Source organism: Macaca thibetana, chromosome 7 (assembly GCF_024542745.1).
Source record: "Macaca thibetana thibetana isolate TM-01 chromosome 7, ASM2454274v1, whole genome shotgun sequence".
NCBI lineage: Eukaryota > Metazoa > Chordata > Mammalia > Primates > Cercopithecidae > Macaca > Macaca thibetana.
The window spans coordinates 166,366,050-166,392,024 of record NC_065584.1 but is presented as its reverse complement, the minus strand read 5'-3'; the positions used below and the strand labels follow the sequence as shown (position 1 = coordinate 166,392,024).

General features: G+C 44.5%; 1 protein-coding gene across 1 annotated transcript in view; it reads left to right on the top strand.

Annotated features, from left to right (window-relative positions):
• TMC3 (transmembrane channel like 3) overlaps window positions 1-25,975 on the top strand; it is a 41,158-nt gene extending 15,183 nt beyond the window's left edge. The window contains exons 8-22 of the mRNA XM_050798566.1: window positions 951-1,098; window positions 1,780-1,823; window positions 5,669-5,816; window positions 7,953-8,062; window positions 11,055-11,133; window positions 12,484-12,729; window positions 13,478-13,606; window positions 14,165-14,232; window positions 16,412-16,540; window positions 18,396-18,506; window positions 19,119-19,244; window positions 19,984-20,062; window positions 21,272-21,314; window positions 22,894-23,149; window positions 24,925-25,975. Of these exons, the coding sequence (XP_050654523.1) occupies window positions 951-1,098; window positions 1,780-1,823; window positions 5,669-5,816; window positions 7,953-8,062; window positions 11,055-11,133; window positions 12,484-12,729; window positions 13,478-13,606; window positions 14,165-14,232; window positions 16,412-16,540; window positions 18,396-18,506; window positions 19,119-19,244; window positions 19,984-20,062; window positions 21,272-21,314; window positions 22,894-23,149; window positions 24,925-25,768 (2,560 nt within the window). The 3' untranslated portion in view covers window positions 25,769-25,975. The remainder of the gene's footprint in view (window positions 1-950; window positions 1,099-1,779; window positions 1,824-5,668; window positions 5,817-7,952; window positions 8,063-11,054; window positions 11,134-12,483; window positions 12,730-13,477; window positions 13,607-14,164; window positions 14,233-16,411; window positions 16,541-18,395; window positions 18,507-19,118; window positions 19,245-19,983; window positions 20,063-21,271; window positions 21,315-22,893; window positions 23,150-24,924) is intronic.

Here is a 25,975-nt window from a genome sequence, read left to right as displayed (position 1 = left end):
AAAATGGGCACGTTGGCTCAGAACATCACCAGGTTCCCTTCTGGCTTACCATTCCAAGCTTCCGTGTGGGAGCTAGAGAAATGCAGACTGACAAGGAGGCTCCAAACCCCGGGAAAAGCTGGCCCCACCCACGCTGGCTCACCTGCTGCTTCTGCTTGATTGTGTAACCACCGTTCATCGCCCTACCCACTTGTGGAATGTTAGCAAAATGCAGATAGAAGTGGTTTGGGGTAAAAGAGACAATAAACAAATAAACAATACTTGAGGATGTGCATAATGACCTGGGGGCCTTCAGTTCCCCTGAAGCTTTCCAGGTTAGCTCCTGGTGGCTTCCAGGACCCACATCGAAGACTCGGCCCTTTACTAGACATACAATGTAAGAGACAGATTAGAGCAAACTTGGAAGCAAGAAATATGGATGGAAAGGAGAGCTTATTGCAGGAGAAAGGCTCTGAAAAGTAGGGAGAGTTTCACCTAAGGAGGGTTCATGACTCCTGCCTTCAAATATCTAAAGAAATGTGTGAAAGAGGGACCCAGCATGTTATGTGGAGTCCCATGGGGTAGAGTTCCCATGGGAAGGAGCTCCAAGAAGACTGATTCAAAGGAAATATTTTTATTTCACAATCACAGCTGCACAGAGATGAGAACAGCTGGCTACTGGGGCACACATACCTGCAGTGACCTGCTGGGTACCACAGTGGTGGGACCCCTTGTCAAATGAACTCATACAATAATGGGCCATCACAGTTTTCACGCTGTTCCAAACTGTTGCTGAGGTCACAAGCACAGGCTGAAATCCAGTCGGTGCTGTGCTGTCCAAGCCGTGACCTGAGGAGCTGCGTCCACCCAGAGGGGAGCAGCCTATTCTAATTCACACAGGCTCCGTGGGTGCTAGCTCCAGCCCCCTATTCCTGAGACTCCTATAACCTGTTTGTGCTCCTCTTTGGCAGGATGGCTAAGAACTCCCGCATGAGCCTTGCCAGTGCTTCCAATGAAAACTACACCTTCTGCTGGCGGGTGTTCTGTGCCTGGGATTACCTCATTGGAAACCCAGAGGCTGCAGAGAGCAAAACAGCTGCCATCGTGAACAGCATCAGGGTGAGTGAGTGGGCCTGTGCAGCCTGCGGGGGTGGGCAGCCCGGGGTCAGAGCCAGCCGCCAGTCCTCAGCTGGAAGCCAGAACCATCCTTTTCCCATTGATGTTCATTGTCCAGGGCAGTTGTTTCCAAAGTGAGGTGAACATGCTCCAGGAAATGTACCAAATGACTCAATGAAGGGAGGCAGAAACATTTTGAAACTTCTTTCTTTTTAAATTTTTCCGTTTTATCCTTTTAAAATTTCAGTTTGTATATTTTAGATAATTTACATAATGGATTATTACCATGTTCCATGTATATAACCTGAAAATGAATGAATACATATATGTGAGGGATATAGACTTTTACTTCTAACTTAGAAAATAATGCAATCAAAAATATTCAGAGACTTAGCTCTATTGAACTATACAGACAGCTAAATGGTGCACTATTTTGAGAAAAAAAATTACTTAATTTAAATTATTACAGCCATACTATCTCCCAATCCCTCTTCCCAACCGCCAATATATTTTTTCAATTGATTATTAGATCATTGATATCTAATTCCTTTACATCAATTGAATCCTTCAAAATAAAGTCCTAGACAATGAAGGTATGAGCTAAATTACTGGGTAAATTATTTCTAATGATTTATAATTAATGATGATGCTAAGCTTTTATTGCTGTATGTATTTTTCTTAAAGGAAGCTATACTGGAAGAACAGGAGAAAAAGAAAAGCAAAAACCTGTAGGTATTGAATTCATTGATAAGTTTTGTTTTTAGTTTGGTACAAAAACTACCAGATCATCTATATCTTATTTTGATAATTGTCAGGCAGCTCTTCTTTCTTCCTTTCTCATAATGTGATCTGAGGGAACTGAATGACTTTTTCCTTAGCAATATTTAGGATGACTTCCTCCTTCCATAGATCCTGTAATAAGGGTGAGAGGGTCTGAAATTGACCAGTTTCTTATTTCTTACGCTTTTACTTAGATAATAAAAGAGGTACTTTGAGCACCAACTTATGCTGTTAAGACTAGCTTTATTTAGAAACAAGTCATAAGACACAAATATTATCCAGTTGATGTTCACAAGCCTTTCAAGATGATTTCCTAGGTTCAAGATTCTTCTCGAGATCTTGAGAGCTATGCTGGTGAGGGTGAAGCCCTTCAACCAGAGAACTAATGAAAGGGAAAGCCATTCCCAGGGAAGGGCAATGGCCCTGACTTCATGGAGACAGGTAGATCTGTTCATCCCACATCCTTACTGGTTATTTAGCCCTCATGATTATTTTCTACAGTGCAGAAAGCCCTTTCAGAGGACTTGTAGAAAAGGACATGGGGAATTAAGGAAACACACCCAGCCTCTGGAATAATGACGGAGCTTAGGGAGTGGGAGAGGAGTCGAAAAGGGCTGTCCATAGGGAGTCAGAAGACATGGATTCTAGTCCTGTCTTTGTCATTAATGTCGATGACCTGGGAAATGCTTCTGAACTTCATGAACTGGAAGTTCCTCACCTACAAAATAAAAGTATGGGATTCTGCCATCTGATTCTCCCTCTGTAGTTCTCCGTAATAATAATAACGTACTGTGCCATGTTGTCATTTTTACCAAGCAAAGTGACATTTATCGTCTCATTTGGGAATGTTTCCTCACTGTGCAAATCAAGGGCCAAAACACATGTAGAGGGAGGTGTTATGACCTGCCCAAGGTCCCCAGTGGGTAGAAATTTCATGGAGAAGATGGTATACCTTGGGTGTCCCTTCAAATCCTCTTGGCCATACCTTTCTCCAGCCCTTGCTACTGGGCAGGACTGTGCAGGCTACCACCAGCTGCATGCATGTACCCCTTGCTAGTACCCACTGTTTGGTGCCCCAGGGATCTTCTGAGGCTGCTGTGTAGGGCATCCACAAGATCCCAGTCAACACACATGCACATGCAACCAAGAGGCTGGGTGCAATGCTGGGAGTGAATGCTCATGGAGCTACCCTGGACCGCTGGGAATAGAATAAATGCTTTCCTATTTCGCACTGGGCAGACAGTTCTGTCAGGCATTTCATAAGTCCCTCAGAAGGCCCTGCATTTGCCTCTAGCTGCTGCCAGCCCCACTGCATATCCTTGTACTGATGGCCCCTCTTTCCTGCTCCACTCCAGGACCTGCACTCCTGGTTTCTGGGATCACTTTCCACATAAACTACCTACAAAAAGGCCTGGGATTCCAGGCCTTAGCCAGGCTCAGACAAGCTCCAAAGTTGGCAGAAGAAGGTACCTTCAAAATAGGCCAATCGAAGTCAGACAGGGAGTTGTTCTCCAGTGTTAGAAAAAAAATGGATGTGTTTCAGTTAAAACCAGAAACATGTATGTAAGTACTAGAATCATTACTGATTCACACATCTGCCCTCACTATCAGAGGCATATGAGAAGTGAGACCAAATTAGGAAAGAGATGAGCCCCGTGTCTCCCACTAGTTGCTCCTTTATTTACTTATTCATCTAGCAAATATTTATGAAGCATCCATATATGCTAAGCCTGTTTTAAGAGCTGAAGACAACAGCATTGAAAAAGGCTAAAAAGCTTAGAGCTTTCTTCTAAAGGGAAAAGACAATTAAGAAACTACCAAAGGAATACAGTCAGATGTTGCATAGTGATGGGATTGCATTCTAAGAAACGTGTCTTAACACAATGTTGTCCTTGTGTGAACATCATAAAATGTACTTACACAAACCTAGATGGTATAGCCTACTACACACCTAGGCTATATAGTGTAGCCAATTACTCCTAGGCTGCAAACCTGAACAGCATGCCACTTGTACTAAATACTGTAGGCAATTGTAACACAATGGTATTTGTGTATGTAAACATATCTAGACATAGAAAGGTACAATAAAATGTGGTATAAAAGATTTAAAAATGGTACACCTGTATAGGGCACTTACCATGAATTAGCTTGCAGGACTGGAAGTTGCTCTGAGTGAGTCAGTGAATGAGTGATGAGTGAATGTGAAGGCCCAGGGCACAATTGCATACTAGCGTAGACTTTATAAACACTCTATATTTAGGCTACACTAAATTTATTTCTTAAGGTTTCTTTCTTTAATAGTAAATTAATCTTAGTTTACTGTCACTTGTTTATGAACTCTTAAATTTTAAAAACTGACTCTTTTGTAATACTTAAAACACAAACACATGGTACAGCTGTACAAAAAACATTTTTCTTTGTATCCTTATTCTACAAGCTTTGTCTTATTTTTATTTTTATTTTTTTTTTTACTTTTTACACTTTTTTGTTAAAAACTAAGACCAGGCCAGACATGGTGGTGTGCACCTGTAATCCCAGCACTTTGGGAGGCCGAGGTGGGCAGATCACCTGAGGTCAGGAGTTTTGAGACAAGCCTAACCAACATGGGAAAATCCCGTCTCCACTAAAAATACAAAAATTAGCCAGGCATGGTGGCAAGCGCCTGTAATCCCAGCTACTCAGGAGACTGTATCGCTTGAACCCAGGAGGCAGAGGTTGCAGTGAGCTGAGATTGCACCATCGCGCTCCAGCCTGGGCAACAAGAGCAAAATGCCATCTCAAAACAAAACAAAACAAAACAAAAACAAACAAACAAACAAAAAAACAAAAGACTAACACACACATTAGCCTAGGCCTGCACAGGGTCAGGATAATCAATATCACTGCCTTCCGCCTCCACATCTTGTCCCACTGGAAGGTCTTCAGGGGCAATAACACGCACGGAGGTGTCATCTCTTATGGTAACAGTGCCTTACCCTGGATGCCTCCTGAAGGACCTGCCTGAGGCTGTTTTACAGTTAACATTTTGTTTTAAATAAGTAGAAGTATACCCTAAAATAATGATTTTAAAAAGTATAGTAAATACCTAAGCCAGTAACAGCCACTTAATATCATTATCAAATATGTATTGTACATACTTGCATGTACTATACTTTTATACAACTGGTAGTGCAGTAGGCTTGTTTACACCAGCATCACTACAAACATGTGAGGGCAATGCATTGTGCTACAATATCCTAGGCCGTAGGAGTTTTTCAGCTCCATTATAATCTTATGGAACACCGTCATATAGCATTCCGTCATTGACCAAATTGCCATTGTGCAGCACATGACTGTACAATGTCATATTCATTATATGGGATGACAGGCAGAATCATGTGTCCTCCCTTCCTCTCTTCTTCCCTGCCTTCCTTCCTCCCTCCCTCTGCTGAACACATTTACTTGAATTCCTATATCTTTAATGTGCATACCACAAGACTCCAATTTTAAGTAGCAAAGCTAGAACTGAAACCCAAATAACTCTGTCTCTAAAACCAGAGGCGTTTATTTGTTCGTCTGTTTGTTTCAAGCCCCACTGATGCAGGCTGGTTGAATTTATGACTGGTTGTTGATCTCTTAGGAAATGAGGAATTCTAGGGTATGGGGTGAGGTGGGCTGGAAGAGCACTGATGCTTCAGGGCAGAGAATCCTCTTGGCAGTGGATGTGTTCCAGTCCCCAAGTAGTGTTGTCTTTGCATCGCGGTGCTGTGAGCAGGACCCTGTGTGCTGTCCTCATGCCTGCTTCTCTCCCCAGGGCAGTGACCATCTGCCTGAGGATTATTGCCAACATCCTGGTGCTTCTCTCATTGGCTGGAAGCATTTATCTCATCTACTTTGTGGTGGACCGGTCCCAGAAGCTGGAGCAGTCGAAGAAGGAGCTGACACTTTGGGAAAAGAATGAGGTACCAACTGCCATTACCCGCAGCACCCTAGAAAAGAGACATAGCCAGGCATGGTGGCTCATGCCTGTAATCCCAGCACTTTGGGAGGCAGGTGGATCACTTGAGGTCAGGAGTTCGAGCCCAGCCTGGCCAACATGGTGAAACCCTGTCTCTACTAAAAATACAAAAATCAGCTGGGTGTGGTGGTGCACACCTGTAGTCCCAGCTACTTGGGAGGCTGAGGCAGGAGACTCTCTTGAACCCAGGCGACAGAGGCTGCAGTGAGCCAAGATCATGCCACTGCACTCCAGTGTGGGCAACAGAGTGAGACCGTCTCAAAAAAACAAAAACAAAAATAAAAACACGAGAGAGAGAGACAGAAAAGTAGCCTGCCTCTTTGTTCCTTATGTGGGTTAGGTGGGAATACCTCTAGGAAAAAACTTTAGTCCTCTTGTCCTAGAGCATGGACTATAAGGACTTTGAGCCAGAAGGGCAATTTTATTCATCTCCTTTGGGAAAGAGTTTGATTCAAAAACGCCTTCAAGCATTCACACTGTTCTCTACCTTGAGCCCCACCGACTGTGTTTTGCCTTTTGCACATCTGTTTCTTCACATCCATGTTCCACAGATTGATTCTACCTGCAGATTGGAATTAACAACTGCACATATTCCATCGCATGGATTAAAGTTCACCAGGTGCCATTTGTGAATATTTAGGTAGTTTCTGAATATCTAAATGACAAATAATGCTTCCAGAACCAGCTCTACACAAATGGTTTATTTTTTAAACAATCATCTTCCCCCGACCTCCATTTTGTGAATATTCTCATAAATAGAAAATCACCAAGTGAATGCTTATGAATAATTTTGGAATTCTAAATATTCATTTTAAGACCATTGTCCTGAAAAGTTGGCCCAATTTATCTGTACATATTTGAAAGGCAGAAATAGCACAAAAACCACCTCTCAGATCATTTCTATGAAAATTATTACCCCCTGTTGGGATTTAAAAAGAAAGGTGTGTAAGATGGTCATCAATTTGCCATGTGCATATTTATCAATGTACAGTAATTTATCAAAATCTGAGTCTACTCTACCCTAGGTAACCTTTTCCCATGCCTCTATTTTATGCCAATTGAATTACTGTGTACTTGTATGTTTACAGATAGAAATATGAATAATTTTTTAAAGATATATTCAGAAATTATTTCTTATTTTATCTCAAACATCTGTACCAGCTAAAACTCCTCTTTCTTCTGCTGTAAGTACAGAGAAACAAAAGCCGGGCATAATTCTCTAGATAATTAATCTTCCACGTACAGAAAGAATATTACATTACCTCTCAGGCTTTCCTTTTCTATTGGTAATAGTTGCAGTTATTTCCGTCTTCCATCCAAGGTCAGGGAAGTATAAATACTGTGAGATGGTAATTGGGGAAATTGTGGCAGAAATGTTAGTGAATCCTTTTTGCTTTTTGAGTCAAGGTTTCACTCTGTTGCCCAGGCTGGAGTGCAGTGGTCCAATCACAGCTCACAGCAGCCTCGAACTTCTGGGCTCAAGAAATTCTTCTGCCACAGTTTCCCAACAAGCTGGGACCATAGGCATTTGCCCCCCCCCCCTTTTTTTTTATTGGTAGAGATGGGGTCTTGCTGTGTTGCCCAGGCTAATCTTGAATGCCTAGCCTCAAGCAATTCTCCTGCTTCAGCCTCCCAATGAGTTGGGACCATAGGCATGTGCCAGATTTTTTTCTTTTTTTTTTTTTTTTTTGGTAGAAATGGAATCCTGCTGTGTTGCCCAGGCTGGTCTTCAATGCCTGGCCTCAAGCAATTCTCCTGCAGCCTCACAAGTCTCCCAAAGTGTTGGAATTACAGGTGTGAGCCACCGCACGTGGCCTAGTGAATCCCAAATGGCGTGTATGAGTGTCCTCAGAACATTTAAGGAGAGGTCAAAAAAAAAAAAAAAAAAGGCCATGATAAAGTGGTGGCCGCCTTTTGAAAAAAGCTAATTAGCAGAGATTTGGGGAGATTTTCCATGGAGGATCCAAGGACCCTGTGGATACCCACTGATCCAATATTAGTGAAAGAGATCAAATGCACATGGTGAGGCTTGATCAGGGGTCCTGGGAATGCCTGGCTCTGGCATGTGCTCTCTCAACAGGTCAGTGTGGTGGTCTCCCTCGTCACCATGATAGCACCATCAGCCTTTGACCTCATTGCTGCCTTAGAGATGTACCACCCCAGGACCACGCTGCGCTTCCAGCTTGCAAGGTACAACAGTCCTGCCCAGAAATGCCACCTGTGGCTCACCCATGTGCCCACTCACAGTGGGAATGTAAGTGCCTCAAGAACCAGGGCTTGCTTCTTTTCTCTCAGACACTCAGCACAGAACTTTACGTATGGATGCAACTCAAGAAAAGCATAACCCAAGAGGAGGGATAGGGGAGGAGGCAGGAGAATAGAAGGAGGAAGGGAGGAGGAGGACCAGGATGACAAAGGTAGAAGAAATGGATGAAAAGGAATGAAGAAGAAGAAGAGGATGAGGAGGAGGAGGAGAAAGGAAAGGAAGAAAGGAAGAACAGGCAGAAAAAGAGGACACAAAAGGGAACCAAGGGTTGGGTGCAGTGGCTCACGCCTGTAATCCCAGCACTTTGGGAGGCCAAGGCGCGTGGATCACCTGAGGTCGGGAGTTCAAGACCAGCCTAACCAACATGGAGAAACCCTGTCTCTACTAAAAAAAAAAAAAAATAGCTGGGCGTGGTGGCACATGCCTGTAATCCCAGCTACTCAGGAGGCTGAGGCAAGAGAATCGCTTGAACCCGGAAGGCAGAGGTTGCGGTGAGCCGAGATCACGCCACTGCACTCCAGCCTGGGCAACAAAAGCAAAACTCCAAAACAAACAAACAAACAAATGAACAAAAGGGAACCAAGAAGAGGACTGGCAGTGTGTTTGGTTTTCCTCACTGTTCTGTTTTCTCCGTGGTTTAACTCTGAGTGGTGAGAGGGACGCATGTTGTTTTTCCAGATGCAATAAGAACAGTCAACGCTTTGTGGACAGTTCCCCTAAAGTATAGACTCAAAGAGTTCCTTGTGGATATGCCTGGAAGCTTTGCCAGGATGGTCAGTGGCTGTGACAGCAGGTGGTTGGGGAAGACTGGTGTACCCAAGGGAACGTCCTGGAACACCTTCTGTGGGAGTCGGAACAGCCACACTCATTTTGAGCACTGGCTTTATCAGTATTTTCCTGAAAAATCTGCCTGTCCTCCCTGGAGTATGGTCTCTTCATCTACAAATTCAGCTACTGTAGTAGGGCTGGGTGAGGCATTGTTAAACTGAATGTGGCAGAGGGAGGCAGTGAGAGCCCTTGTTACCTGCTCACACCTTCACCCTGGTCTACACTGGTTTCTCCCCGTTTCCTTTTGTAACACCTAATAACATTCTATAGAACTAATTTTCCACAGACTACTTTGGGAAGATTTGCTCTCATTCAGGAATTGGCAAACATTTCCCAAAAAGAACTAGATAGTAAATATTTGTGGTTTTGTGGGTAAGTCTGTATCACCACTACTCAACTCTAAGGTTCTAGCATGAAAGCAGCCACAGACCATAAGGCGATGAACAGGTGTGGTCGTGTTCCAATACAACTTTACTGACAAAAATAGGCAAGGGTATGGTTTGGCTTGAAAGCCGTAATTTCCAACTCCTGAAATTCAACTGTCATTTCAAAGAGAGAAAACATGACTAGGAAGAGCATGGAGTTGGTCAAACCTTCATGGCCCAGGGCAGATCTGGGATGAGCCTCTCAGCTCCCTGGCTCAGATTCCTTGTTCTTTCTGCTCCATCCAACATGTCTTTTGACCTGCAAGAGAGAAGCTCCTTCCTCACTAGCAAGTATTGGGTGGAATCAATTCCATTATTGCATTTGGTCTAAAGGCAATGCTATTATATAAATTGGCCTCATTATTCATGTTCAAAACTAGAGAAACAGAGGCATCAGAGACTTCCCCCAGACAAATTAGGGCTAATTCTGGTAATAAACATAAGACATATTATTTCAGTTCCATTAACTCACCAGCAGACTGTATTAGCTTCTATCCAAGGCATAGAGTGATGGTAATGCTGAGACAGCAGGAGAGGAAATGCATTCAATCCTTCCTTTGGCCACCACTTACTGAATACACACTGAGGGACTTGCCTTGTACTCAGTACTGTAAGTGCATTGTGCCCACGGGAATCCTTTCTCAATTCAGAGGGAGAGCCGATGTGAGCTACAATGCTACCCCCTGGAGACACCACTTTCCTGTTTCTCTGCCCACTGCCTGCACACGGGTGGTCAACTCTATACTTGAGGAGATGTGGAAGGCCTGGGGAGATGGTTTCAACTTGGAGTCTTTTCCTCAAGATAAAGATGCTTTCCCATCAACTTTCTCAATTGGTTTCATGATTCTCCCATCAATTGGTTTCATTTTTCTCTAAGGGCTACGTGTTGTCTCACTGAAGTGTGTTTAAACCTGTCATTTCCTTTCTCACTTCATTTTCCCAGACAGGTTTCCAGTAAGACCCAAGGCTGCATCCTGGAAATTCCATGATGTGTTTTCAAAACCTTCCAGCACTGGGGAAGCTGACATCAAGTCTTTGATCATTGGCTGATCCAGACTGTTGCTGGCAGATTCCATTCACTCCCAGTGGCTGACAGGGTGTAGCTGTACCCACAGCTTTTCAGTGCTTCTGAGGGGCCCAGCCTGCATTTCAGAAGTGGAGCACTGAGGTCCTGAAATTGCATTCTGCTGCTTTTTAATTGTGTGAACTTGAGCTGGTGACTTAGCTCCCTCTGTGCTTCATACACTTGTACCTTAAGTGGGGATTATTACAGAGCTGTTGTGAGGATCAAGTGAGATAACGCATGGGAAATCAATTCATAAACCAGAAAGCATGACTCATAAACCACATGTTAGGGCCCCACTTCCTAAACTCACACTTTCTGCTACACTAGTGTTTGTAAAGTACAGATCCAAGGATAGGCTATAGCAGAATCAACTGGAAAGGCTGTAAAATGATTTTCAGAGCCCTTCCAGACCTACTAAGGGTGGATTCTGGAATTCTGTCTTTTTAAAAATGCCCTTGAGGTGACTCTAAAGGAAACCAAGTGTGGCAGCCACTGCCTTAATACATCTATGACAGTCTCCAGAACCATATGGGGGCTCTAGAACCGTGGACTTGTGTGTCATGGTCTTGTCTCTCAAGGTGGGCTTGTGGCTTTCAGGGTCCTTGTGCTGTATCTGGGAAATCTCTACAGCCTGATCATTGCTCTCCTGGACAAGGTTAACAGCATGAGCATTGAGGTGAGTGTCCATTCCAGAGAGTTGTCTGCCCCACCTCTGCCCTCTCTGCTACCTCCTCCCAACACCAGGGTCATCATCGTGGAAAGGATCACTGATTGTACTTGTACTCCATAATCATGTGCAAAACTTGACTTTGCTGGAGTCTTCTCAAGGTAAGGAGAGAAAAATTATCCTTGCCTCCCATATAAAGAAATTCAGGCTACAGTGCATGGCTGGTAAGTGATGGTGCTGGGATGAGAACTCCAGAATTTTTGACTCTTTATATCATACTATCCCATTTCTTTGAATCCCATCAGGAAAAGGCTATCAACAGCTATTGCAAATGATCACAGGAAGAGCAGAAGGCCATGAGACTCACTTAGAAAGTCAGGACAGAATAATCATTTCATGGGGAACAGTTCAGAATGGACTTACTATCCCAGCCCAGCAGGAGTATCTGCTCCCAGCCTAGGGAATCTTTGATGTCCACCTTTTTTTTTTTTTTTTTCTTTCTTGAGACAGGGCCTCACTTTGTTGCCCAGGCTGGAGTGCAGTGGCACAAGCACTGCTCACTGCAGCCTCAACCTCCCTGGGCTCAAGTGGTACTCCCATTTTAGCCTCCAGAGTACCTGGGACTAGAGCTGCATGCCACCATATTTGGCTATTTTTTTTTTTAAATTTTTTTATAGAGATGGGGTTTCACCATGTTGCTCAGGCTGGTCTCAGGCTCCTGGACACAAGTGATTCCACTGCCTTGGTCTCCCAAAGTGCTGGGATTACAGGTATGAGGCATCACACCCAACCTGGTGTGCACTTTCAACCTGTCCCACCTATTAGGATATCCTGAATGGTGGAGGAAAGGGAGGAAGAGAGGGGTTGCTCTTTTAGGGTTATATGCCCAAGGCATACCACACTAACATCAAATTTCAAGGCTTATAGGCAGATGAAGCCACAGAGAGTCATTTTTCTGCATTGGGGCTTTGAGGTTACACAGACCTGGGTCTTTACCTGACACTTACTAGCAGCGTGACCTTGAGCATTAGGCTTCAACTCACTGAGTTTCAATCTTATCTGAACATGGGGTAATAATCCTTATCTAAAGCTCTTCTGAGGATAAGTAGAGTTAACATGTGTTACCTGAAACAGTTTCTGACCCTTACTAGGGATGAATAAATACTATCCATTACACCACTGTGTTCCCTTATTGGGGCCAACTCTAGTCAAGTGGTGGTCTAGAAAGAGAAAGAGGATGAATGATTACTCCCAAGCAATGCAATGACACCCTTGGGGTCCATGATGGATTCTCATTTACAAATATGTGGACCGCCATTTTTCTTTCTCACCTCCTTCCCTCTCTCTCTCTCTCCCTAGGAAATGGCTACCAAAAATAACACAAGTCATTGGATAGATTCTACCACCTTCTTTGCAACCAGGACAGCCCCTGAAGAAGAGAAATGGTCCACATCTCGGCCTGGAATGGGGCTCAGGAGAAACAGCACATGGGCCTTGGAAGAGACCAGCATTTCAGCTTACACCATGCCTCTCATAAAGGCGAACAGGACTAGCCTCTACCCTCAGAGTCCACAAGACCAGTGCTGGGAGACATACGTCGGTCAGGTGGTTCTCTTTACCCTTACAAAGTGCTGTCATATCCATCTCATCACTTAACCCCTGCAACTCTCTGAGCTGTCCACCCCTGCAACTCTCTGAGCTGTCCCTGCCCCATCTTATAGAAAAAGAAAGAAAAGTTCAGTGAGGTTTATGATTTTCCAAGTCTCAAAATTAGAAAAGAAAAATAATCAGTGCAAAGACTCAGACAATATTGACCATGTGCTGGGTCCTGTTCCAAATGCTTGGTCCTCATAAGAGTCCTATTATTGTTAACCTTATAGGCACAGATGAGGAAACTGAGGCACAGGTGGTCAAGTACTTGCCCAAGGACACAGATAGTAAAGAGCACAATGAAGTCCTAAGCCCAGGAATTTGCTCCAAAATCTGTACCCTTAACCATGTTGTACAGAAAACCTCAACACCAAGGTATTAGCCCATGGAAATGAGTCACCAGCCTCGAGTCTCCAGCAGCTCAGAACCACAGACCTTATATTCCTTCCTAGTTTCATGTGATGCTGGCCTCAGATATCAAAATTCACATTCAAATTACCCAATGTTTATTGAGCACCGTTTATGTACCAGAAGCCCAGTCCTCTGCCCACTGCAACTTACAAATATGAGAAATGAGAATGCCATTGGAGGGGCCCACTGGCTGGGGCCCACAGCAATGAACAGAGATTAGGAGCACCCCGAAGGAAGAGTGACCATGGGAAGGGTGGGGCATGGTGGCATCCAGGGACACCCTGTGTTTCAGGAGATGCTGAAGCTCTCCATCATTGACATGCTCTTCACCGTGGCGAGCATTCTGCTCATAGACTTCTTCCGAGGACTTTTCGTGCGGTACTTAAGTGACTACTGGTGTTGGGATCTGGAAAACAAGTTTGTAAGTAAAATGCTGTGTCTGTTGGGAAAGTTTATATGGCCAAATCCATCCTTTCTCATGCTGAGGCTGGGAAACAGTCCAGCATAGCTGAAGGGCACACATGGAAAGAGAATACAAGTGGGAAGAGGAGACAGGTGCAGAAAGCTGAGCTTCTACTTCCTTGTTTTTTTTTTGGTTTTTTTTTTTGAGACAGGGTCTTGCTCAAGCGATCCTCCTGCCTCAGCCTCCCAAGTAGCTGGGACTACAGGCATGTGCCACCATGCCCAGCTAGTTTTAAAATTTTTTGTAGAGACGAGGTCTCACTATGTTGCCCAGGTTGGCCTTGAACTCCTGACTTGAACTCCTGCCTCAGCCTCTCGAAGTGCTGGGGTTACAGCACAAGTTACAAGGCCCAGCCCCACCCCTTCTTAACATTTACCATTTGCTGGGAGGGCCCCACAAGCACTGATCTCTAAGTGCTCATAAAAGCAAAGAAGTCTATATAAGTGTCTGTAATAAATGGGTTCATGCAAAGAACTTTGGAACTTGTTTAATACACAAGTTTATTTTCTCTTGCAGCCTGAATATGGAGAATTCAAAATAGCTGAGAATGTGCTACATTTAGTCTACAACCAAGGAATGATTTGGTAGGTATCAAAGTTTCTTCTTGCCTTTGCTTACATCTCATCTGGGCTAAGATTTTAATTTACTTAGTCTGGATGGGGCACGGCCATAATAAACACAGTTATAAGCATTAAGAAAGGATGTTTCCAAGAGAACTATTTCACATGTATATTAATTTTATTGATGATTTCCTAAGAAATTTGCAGGAAGAAATTAAAAAGAAAATAATCCATGTTTAAGCTACTATTGGTCACAGCCAAAAAAAAAAAATCTGCACAGAAACTAGCAGAATACACTCTTAGGGAGGACTAGGGTAAGGCTGGGAGGAGAGGCTGCTTCTCCTTAGTGAGGACTTCAGGAGTGGCTGCGGGGGGACCTTGGCCAGTCTGTCCTCGCTCGCCACCCTCCCTCCATTTTCCTCCTAATTTTCACTTAGACACTGAGCCCAGGAGCACAGCCATCCCCCAGACTGCAGGCCCACCCTTGGGGAGGCAGGAAGTACGGAAGTCTGTTCACCCATGGCACCTCCCAGGCCATGGCAATCCTGTCCTTGAAGACACTGAGGAGCTGAAGGGGTCCTGTGATCCCACCCACACATATGCGTGTGTCTGTGGGCCGCAATGGAGAGCTCCTTAAATGATCCCACCATCTCTGGTTTTACCTGTTGGACCAGAAATAGTGCTATTTGTTAAAACATAAGCAAACAAAAAAGAAGAACCTGGGACGTTCCATATATCCAGAAAACACTCTCTCTCTTCATCATAATTCAGTAAAATACATGGCAATTGAGAGGTATAAAGTAATATGCCTCCTGTCAAATTCTGTGTTCTTATAGTCCGCTGTATTTTGCAAAATATCTTTACAAATACAGTATTAAAAATAATATGTGACATTGGCCGGGCGCAGTGGCTCACACCTGTAATCCCAGCATTTTGGGAGGCTGAGGCGGGTGGATCACGAGGTCAGGAGATTGAGACCATCCTGGCTAACACGCTGAAACCCTGTCTCTATTAAAAAATACAAAAAGTTAGCCAGGCATGATGGCGGGTACCTGTAGTCCCAGCTACTCCGGAGGCTGAGGCAGGAGAATGACATGAACCCGGGAGGCGGAGCTTGCAGTGAGCCGAGATCATGCCACTGCACTCTAGCCTGGGTGACAGAGCAAAACTCCATCTCAATAAATAAATAAATAAAAATAAATAATATGTGACACTTATTTAACAGTGCTAGATATCAAGTACTTTTCTACCTATAGTAACTAATTTAATCCTTATAGTAAACCCTTGAGGTAACTGCCATTACCTTCCCGTTTTTAAAGATGAGAAAACTGAAATGCAGAGAAGCTAAGTGTCTTGCCTAACATCCAACAGATAGTGACAACTGAACATTTCTTGTTAGAAACATTTTACTTATGAACATATTCTTATGTCTACGCTTATTTTCACACCACTAAACCCAAATTCCACAAGTATTAGATTGAATGCATATCCAATATAAACTGATTTAGACTGAAGTCTGAAGACATGGGTTTTGTCGCCTAGTTGACATTTCTTTTCAGGGTGACCATAAGTCCCAGCTTTCCTGGGATCATCTGGTTCTTGCCTGTGGGCTCAGTTATTTCACTCCCCAAGTCTCCCAGGTTTGGATGATACAGGGTCTGGCTTAGCAACATGTCTTTGGTTTCCCCATATCTACCCTTGTTGTCTATCAACTGGATATTTACCTCTTCTATCACTATTGCAGAAGAGTAAACAAACTGAAATATGTGAGGATGCTTAATGCCATATCCAGCAAAACTAGGTGCTCAACATATGTTGATTAAACCTGAAAGTCAGTAATTTACTAACATAGTCCTCATCATAGATAAACAAAACCAGGAGCTGGCCCCAAACAGTAGTTATCCATTATTTGCCTCCTTCCCAGATGAGGATTTTCCTTTGCTCAACTGTGAAAAGAGAGACAAACAGTTGTCCTTTGCAAAGAGAATATTTTTAAATAGGATCAACACCCACCTTCAGTGACTTGTCTTATCTTTAGAAGGTGGAGGGTTGTGGTCTCGGGACTTCAGGGGCTTCTCCAGTTCTTTAAGCATAGGGTGTAAGCCCCAAAGTCTTAGAACCATGTTCCTACATGGGGCTTCCATAGTCCTGGGAGATAGGCTGGAAGAGAACAGATGCAAACTGACCTTCCTCATGGTTCCAGGATGGGGGCCTTCTTCTCCCCATGTCTCCCAGCATTCAACGTTCTCAAACTCATTGGGCTCATGTACCTGAGGAGCTGGGCTGTGCTGACCTGCAATGTGCCCCACCAGCAAGTATTTCGAGCCTCAAGGTGAGTAAGAATAAGATCTGATTATGCAGATATCTGTATACATATAATCCATGTCTGCCTTACCCAGGGGTCCTCTAGCAAGGAGTCCCCCCAACTCTCTTCCTGTCAAAATCCTGCCTGTCCTCCAATTTTATCTCCTCCAAGAGCCATTTCCAATGCCTTACTCTTTCAATGAATCCTCACTCCTCTTGAACTCATGACACTTTTAAAACTTTTTGCCAAAGTTTAATAATCCTTTAGAAAAAAGTATACAAATCATAAATGTTCAGCCTGATGAGTTTTCAAAAACTGAACACAAGGCACTCAGATCAAAAAACAAAACACAAATGGTACCCAGAGCATGCCCACTTGCATGCGATTCCAATCACTGCCAACTTCTAATGGCATAATTAGGCTTGCCTAGCTTTTACTTGATGCAAACGTGATCACACACACACGGTATGTGCTCCTTTGTGCCCAACTGCTTCCACTCAACATTGTGTTTGTGAGATTCACCTCAGTGAGGAAATACACCCCAATTTCTTTATCCTTGGCTCCTGTTGATGGGCATGTAGGTTGCTTCCAGCTGTTAGCCATAATGAGTAATGCTGTCTTGGACATCCTAAGTGTCTTTGTTGCATATATACCTAGGAATGCAATTGCTGGGCCACAGGGCAGGCGTATGTTCACCTTTAGCAAATGGCACCAAAAGGTTTTCTAAAATGATCACCCCAGTTTACATGTCTAGCAGCATTATATGAGAGTTCCAATTGTTCTATAACCTTGCCAACACTTATTCTTTTATCTGTTTTAATTTTAGTCATTTTGGTGAATTCATAACACATTCTAAATACTTTGATTCGGTTATTTTACTTTGACATAATGGTTATGTGTGTCCGTATCAGTGGCTTTCAAACTTTTTGCTCATGACCTACTTGACAATGCATTTACATTTTATCTGGTGACAGCACACATATGTTAATACATTCAGAGATATATGTTTTGATATATTTATATATGTTGTATATATGTATATATATTTATTATATGTATGTATGTATGTGTGTCTGTGGATAGAGAAAGAGAACGAAGTTTCACAACTTACCACTTTCTTACTACATTCTGTGCTCTCTGAAATTTTCTATTCTCTTCTAGTCAAGTCTTTTTCATGAGAGAGAGACAGAGAAACAGACCAACAGAGAGTACTAGCTGAAAGTAACTAGATTGACCCCTCATTCTCTTTTCTGAACTGTGTACAGGGCCTTGCACACCAAACAGGTCTAAGCTGCCCTCAGGGGAGCCCTGGGCATCCAAACTCCCTGACACTAGCTTAGGGCTCAGGGACCAGGACTTAATCAGACATAACACATACCCTGGGCAGCCATGTGCAGAGAAGTTGAGTGCAAATCACACCCAAGTGAGAGAGTCAGGAATCATAAACAAAAGAGCCAAACCATCCCGAGACATAAGAGACAAGTTTAAGCCTGGGAATAGCAGAGGGAACCATTAGGTAAGGACCCAGATGGATGGGCAATGCTTCTAAGATTTTTCCATAAATTGGGTTTACTGTGTGGAACTCCTTGGTGCCAGGGTGAGTTCACCACTCTCATGGTTTGAGGTGAACAGGTGCTCAGCAAATGTTTATTAGATCAACAGGTTGGGTGGGAGAGGTTTGAAGTTCCTTTGAATACTGATTTCTAGGTTTCTAAGCTGCATGTGATCCTATGACAGATCCATTCACAGGTAACCCTGAGAGGAGGATTTTTAGTTTGCAAAGAGTCAGGGCAACCATTTTTGTGGCAGCTCTTTGGGCATATGCAACCCTGGCAACTGGCTATGGAGTGAACTTAATGCATGGCATTTGATTTATCTGCAGATCCAACAACTTCTACTTGTCAATGCTCCTGTTCATGCTGTTTCTGTGCATGCTGCCAACTATTTTTGCTATTGTCCGATACAAGCCATCTCTAAACTGTGGGCCATTCAGGTAAGTTTCGTTCCCAGCTCTGCCCAAAGCGACTGACAGCTATAGGGGAATTAAATCATATTGAACTGAATTGTCCTCCCGGCTGACAGAGCAGGTAAACAGGATAAAAAGATTGCAAACCCACATGTTTTACATTCAAGACCAGTTCTCTTTCCTTAATAGCAGGCTACCTTTAGTATAATCATCTCTGTGCTCATGGTAAAAAATATAATCCATTTAAAGTGAAAAAGAAAAACAGCATGGCTCTGTGCTAGAGGACATTCTACCTGGTCAAAACACAGAATGGTTTTATTAAAACACAGTGCACAGCACTTTTTTTTCTATATTATCCAGCTGTATTCAAGCAAAACCCTCTAGCATCTTCATCTAGCATTCAAGTCAGCTTTGACACATGTATGTAATATTTAGTCTACCTTAGTGTACATGATTAGAACACACACATACATGCAATGTGATTAATGACTCCATCTTCCATCCTCCGTATTAATTAGTATGAAATCATTTGAGGAATGTTATGAATTGGCTTCCAGGCATCCAGCCATTTTCTGATGTCTTGCAGCATCTTTCTGCCAAGAGCAATAAAATCTGGAGTTATGTTTTTCTTTCTCACAGTGGACAAGAGAAAATTTATGACATTGTGTCAGAAACGATTGAGAAAGACTTTCCCGTGTGGTTTGGCTCCGTGGTTGGGCACATCAGTAGCCCCGTGGTCATCCTGCCCGGGGTACTCCTGCTTTTGTGAGTACCACACCTGCCAGCTTTGGAGGGACTTCTGTGTGTTTGGCCAACAAGAAAATGCTGCTTTCCAATAATTATATAAAATTTATTAGTTCATTCAAAAATCACTTAGGCTTAGAGCCTGATGATCTCAACAGGGACTCTGAGTCATACACCAGAGTTACATGAGGCACTGTGCCATGGAGACACAGCCACTGGGTCTCAGTGAGGGGCTGTGAGGGAGCACTCCATTGCTGTCGAGGTGGTTATTGATCCATCAACACCATTTGGTCAATTACTGTGATCACTAGAATGGGGCTGAATGCCATTATTATCATCATCTCATTTTCCAGAAATTTAAATAATCCCGAAAAGGAATTTCACAACTCGGCTGAGTAGCTTTGGCTTGTTTTGGTTTAAAGGAAAAAAATAAAAGTGAGTGGATCCTGTACTCTTAGCTTGATAGACTGCAAAACTTCTCCCCCATTTTCAGGTCTTCCCTATTGCTATCACTAGCACAGAATTCCAGGTCAATGAGGGTGCTGTGGAAAGCCAGGAAAAGAAAACAAAAGCGGCCCCTTCCCAGTGCTCACTGACTTGAGAATTTGCTGATACATTTTGTCCTTAGTGGAGGGTCAGTGGGTAGCCCACATCTGGCCTGGGAGCCTCTCATTCCTGCCAACTATCTGCAGGGAATGTGGTCTGAAAAGCAGAAAAGCGAGTTGCAGTTCACTCACTGTCCTGTGTTGTTCTGTCCCAGCATGCTCATCTATTATCTCCAGAGCATCGCACGGTCGCTAAAGCTCAGCAACCACCAGCTCAAAATGCAGATCCAAAATGCAAGTATTTAATGAACTTTGCTATTATGAATGTGTGTCAACCACATGACTGATGTCCCACCAGCATGGGAATACAAGTGAGGTCACATCTTCAAGGTTCTGTGACTCTTGGCCACCCACTAAGGTGCAAGGCCACCAATCCCCAGAAGTCCAACAGTTATTTCTAAGACTACCCAAGGATGGCTCACCTTTGCTAGGAAGAAGCCTGCTCCTGTTTTTCTTCCTTCTCAAGGGAACTTGCTGCTGCCTCAAGCCTTTCAGTGCCCTCCTGTGACCACCCCAAGCCCTCAGTGTGCCGGGCACTTCTGCGAGCTCTGGTAGATTGGCAAGGGAGAGAAAGGGCCCCTTCCCAATCCTTGTCAACTTGGGCATCTGAGCCCAGCAGCACTGTTTGTCCCTAAAGCCTCACCTCTTTCATATCCTTTCATTGCGGCTGTCATTACCTTCTCTCCGCGGGGCTCAAACCCTCTCTCTCAGAGCAGTCCCAGGGAAACACACATTCCCAAAACTTCCACAATTTCTCTTCCTCCACATACCCCAGGTGTTCCCTTAGTGCCCTGGGTCCTCCAGACCCCCAGGAGGGATCCCAGGACTGGGATGAGGCCAGTGAGGCTCCCAAAGCACCACATTAAAGGAGGCTCTGTAAGTGTAATGCTAACTCTGTCCTTTCACAGCCCTGAAAATAAGTACCTCATGAAATTTGGCGCCCCAGATGCCTCCCTGACCTCACCCATGCAAAAATACTCCTTCCACTTCTATCAGGAAAAAAACAAAAAACAAAAACCAAAAAAACCTCCCACGAACATCAATTCACGCAAAGAAACACAAATTCGCTTCTAATTTGAAATTCATTTGGAGTTACAAAGGCCGTTTTGGTGGAAACATACATCTCCAGTGTTGTTGATCTATATTTTTTTCTTTGTGATTCAGGCAAACTATTACGGGCAGAATCTAAACATGGTCTATTAATTAGCTGTCCCTAAATAAAATTGGCTAGGCATAAAACTTCAGCTCTCAGGTATCTGCATTTATTCACTCAAATAACAGGCCCGAGCCCAGAGCATACTGTCCACAGGGGGCAATAGTAGTACAGTCATGGTCCAAGGTAAGAAGTATGGCATGTAAATCTTTTTTTCTTCCCCCAGGAATAATATTTGTTACTACTTCCTGCTAAAGCCAAAACAAACATGCATATCATTTGCATTTTAGGCAAGATCAGAGGATAAGAAAAAGGTTGCCCAGATGGTAGAAGGTAAGTATTTCTGCTTCTTTTTTTTGTTTGTTTTGTTTTGAGGCAGAGTCTTGCTCTGTCGCCCAGGCTGGAGTGCAGTGGCGTGATCTCGGCTCACTGCAACCTCCATCTTCCAGGTTCAAGTGATTCTCTTGCCTCAGCCTCCTGAGTAGCTGGCATTACAGGTGCATGCCATCATGCCCAGTTAATTTTTATATTTTCACCATAGTTGGTCAGGCTGGTCTCAAACTCCTGACCTCGTGATCCACCCACCTTGGCCTCCCAAAGTGCTGGGGTTACAGGTGTGAGCCACTGTGCCTGTCCTAATTTTTTTTTAAATGCAGAGATCTGCTGTCTCAGTTAGTGGGCATTTAAAAATATAGCCATTTAAGGTAGTTTGCGGTATACTACCAATAAAAATTCCTGATAACCTGTGGTTTTTCACAAGTAACTAGGCACAATAAAATAAAGTCTAGGGATAAAAATGTTGTTCTAAATCTTCAATTTTTATATCATATCCAGGCCCATGAATAATCCCAAAACATGTGTAAAACCAGAAGGAAGTATTGAAGTAGGAGAGGAAAATCAGCACATTCATGTGGATGAAAACCCGAAGAATCTCTTTGGTTCACTTTTGTGTACTTTCTCTCCGTGGCCCATCTCTTCCTTGCAATGTTCCCTCTCAGGTCCCTTCCCTGAGCCTCCTTAGGTTCTGTCCTGTCCCTGCAGAGCAGGGAGAATGGAAGCATGTGGTGTAGAAGTGTGCTGTGGCCTGAAGGGAAGAAAGTGGGCAAGGGCAGCTCGAAGGAGACGAATCTGTTTCTCAGGACCACTAGCAGAGTGCTGTGAGCCAGAAGGCTTATTGGGCACCATTAACATGGCACAGCGTACATGAATGAGAATGGGACCCAGAAGGGCTCTAGGGGCTAGCTCACACAGCTGTTGCAATACTTCACTAATTGGAAGGGACCTATTCCTCTCCAGAAAAATGCCCGAGCAAGAGCCCTAAGGCCTAAGGATTATGCTTGCTTGCTCCATCAGCTTTTCAGAGAGAAGCCTACAATTGATAATGATTACTGAAAGTGGCTGTGGCTCACGCCATAAAATGCCTCTCTAATTGTCATCACTTATTTGCCCATTAAGCATAATTAAATTTAGTTCAGGTCACCTTCAAAAGCCAGAACCCACATAGACTGTTTCAGGATAACAATAGCATTGTCCGGTGTTCATTTTTCAGCTCAAGACCACATCTTTTTTCAGAATGCATGTGAACTGTTTCCAAATAATCGTAATTGTTGTGTAAGCTTTATTATCTCCATTGAATAGATAAGGAACTGGAGCCCCATATCTGTTAAGTACTTGCTTTGCTTCATGGGAGCATCAGATGGAGCACTATAAAGCCCTGTGTTCACTTGATTCCTCCTACACTCCCAGCTCCAACTTTCAGGGATGAAATCATTTGAATTACAGAATGTTTGTTGCCCACTGGTTAGGTGTATTTGTAAGTGAACTCAATTGTTTGTGGACCAACTCTTGGATGTCATAAAACTCTTGCAACTCATGACACCTGTCTTCTCACAATGCCTCCCTCTCCCTGCAGCCCGAATCCAGACCCAGGAAGAAAGCACCAAGAAGCTTCCAAACAACAGTGATCTTACCAGCCAGCTGTCCTCAGCGCACTCGGGCACACCCCAAAACAACGGCAACGTGGTCCATTTTGACTCAGGGAGCAGCAAGGGTGGCAGGATAGAGACAGTCGCACAGTCCATGCCCCAGAGCCCCAGGCCAGGGGACAGGGCTCCTAGCTCACCTCTCCCTGGAGTCTCCAAATCCAGGCTAGAGCATGAAACTAACAGGTGAGGCTCCACTGCAGCACAGATGAAAACCTGGAAAGTGAGAGGTCTGAAGGCCTCAGCAGCTTCAGGAGGCCAAGGCCATTAAATTCTAATTCTCCCAGAAGACATGGGGTCAGGAGACTGTGACAGCTGGTACTGAGAAGAAATGGAGGCGGGCTGGGGGTGTCAAAGTTTATCAAACAGGACAAATTCTTCCTCCTAGGTTATCTGCCATTTAACTTGTAAGCAAACCTTCTAGTCAACCTAGGATAAACATTTGTCTAGGCTAAGAAAATAACTGTTTATTTTTTAGTTCCACACTGGTCGTATTATTGGCAAGATCTTCCATATTTTAGCTCTAGTCTGGTCAAGTTATTGGCAAGACCATTTATGCATTACATGGGGTCAACGAAAGCAGTAGATCCCTTCCTACTTTAATGGAGGTCGGACCCCTGGAAAGATGAAGGGGATAGACCTGCAGTGGCCCAAATTCATTTGATCTGAATGTAGCACAGCGAAAGCAATATAGATAAAATACAGGGGCTCTCTTTTTTTTTTTTTTTTTTTTTTTTGAGACGGAGTCTCGCTCTGTCGCCCAGGCTGGAGTGCAGTGGCCGGATCTCAGCTCACTGCAAGCTCCGCCTCCCGGGTTCACGCCATTCTCCTGGCTCAGCCTCCCGAGTAGCTGGGACTACAGGCGCCCGCCACCTCGCCCGGCTAGTTTTTTTTTTTTTGTATTTTTAGTAGAGACGGGGTTTCACCGTGTTAGCCAGGATGGTCTCGATCTCCTGACCTCGTGATCCACACGTCTCGGCCTCCCAAAGTGCTGGGATTACAGGCTTGAGCCACCGCGCCCGGCCAGGGGCTCTCTTTTTTAAAGATAATGACTAAGTTAGCAAAGAACTTGAAGTCTTCTTATATAAGGAGTTGTCTGCATGTCTCTGTGGGTTCTTGACAAGGAGAAAGGGTTCAAACACTCCTTGGGAGGCCACCAGTGGTCAAGCCACAGCCACCATACAGATCAAGTCTTTATCAGGAAGAACTTCTTTGTTTTTTTTTTTTTGAAAGACAGTTTCGCTCTTGTCACCCAGGTTGGAGTGCAGTGGTGCAATCTCGGCTCACTGCAACCTCCACTTCCCAGGTTCAAGCAATTCTCCTGCCTCAGCCTCCCAAGTAGCTGGGATTACAGGCACCTACCACCACACCCGGCTATTTTTTGTATTTTCAATAGAGACCGGGTTTCACCATCTTGACCAGGCTGGTCTCAAACTCCTGACCTTAAGTGATCCACCTGCCTTGGCCTCCCAAAGTGCTGGGATTGCAAGTGTGAACCACTGTACCTGGCCAGGGAAAAACTGTTTAATATGTACAACTCCCCTCCAGCCACCCGTGGAAACTCAGAGAAGTGCTTGAAAAGTCAGACAGCTGCTTCGCAGAAAGGATGAGAAACTGTGTTCCTAACATGTGCTTCACAGACACTAGTCCCACTATGTGCCTCCTGACACAAAGAGGGCTCTGTGATGAAATACACTAGCACAGTACCCCTCGCTCTGCACTCTTCATGGAGACTCACATGTACCTCACTGATTTAGGGTTCTGAAAATGCCAGTAGTAAACAAAACTGTTTAGCCCAGTCCCCCAAATGTCTCTGTGCTCACAATCCACAGAACACCCACTATCCAGTTGGAACCAGCCTCAGTGAAAATGCTCAGAGAACTGCTGACAGCTCACAGTCCTCAGGTGTGGGGCTCTGAGACCACCAAAGCCACAGCTACTTAACCGCCCCTGTCTTATAGGTATCTGCATGGTCTGTGTGCAAGCACCAGCGACCTTCACAGGAACAGATCGCGCACACCTATGACATTTACAAAGCACATCGAAGATGTACACTCAGAACCTCTTTTCCGAAAAGACTTTCAGCAAATGAACCCACCTCACCGTGGACCAGAGGCCTCGACTTTGGTGACACAGGGTCCCAAGCCCCACACCCCCAGATACTATGTCATTAATGAACGTGACTCTTACAAGAAAAAACATCTAAATGTCTGGCCAGAAAGACATTTCAAGATAGATGCTTCAGGTGACATTGTGGAGCTGTACCCTAGGAACGTGCAACAATATGCATCCTGGGTCCCCCGCCAGCCTCCCTCCCCACAGCTGAGTGAAGAAGAGGAGGAGACGCCAAGGAGAGATTGGATCAAACAGTCTCTTCCCCCACGCTCTCTGATAGACCTCCGTCGGGCTCCTCATTTTTATATTGGGGAGAGGTCCGAAAGTCAGAACCTGGCTCCCAAGCACCAGGGAAGGGTGCACTACAAGTCGTGGAAGGAAGATTTTGAGGGTCACCTTGAGAGGCCAGCCTATGTGCCCAAAAAGCCACGATCCCGGAATTTCCAATACCCACAGCCCCCTCTGAAGCCCAGAGGGAAGCCCAGGTTTGAGCCATCCCTCACGGAATCTGACTCCGTGTCGGCAGCATCCAGCAGTGACCAGCAGAACAGCAGTGCTGACCAGTACCTGCAGGTCACCCACAGCCAGGGCAGGTTCCCGAGGTCCGTGGGCCAGCCCAGCAGGAGGAAGGCCAAGTCGGGGCAGGAGCTGACCATGGATCTGGATGACTTGATTTGTTCAAATGTCTAGGCTTCCTCCAGTGTCCCGTTCCTAGAGGTCAGGCCCCTATTGGAGTGCTGGGCCAGCACATGGCATCTCCCTTTCTGGAAAAAGAGGTGAACACGTGTGTTAGAGACCTGAGGGGCATGGCCAGCCGCTGCTAGCTGAGGCTCTGAGGCTGACAGGGCTACAGGTACCTATTCTACAGCTACTGTTAGCCAAATGTATCCGAGTTAG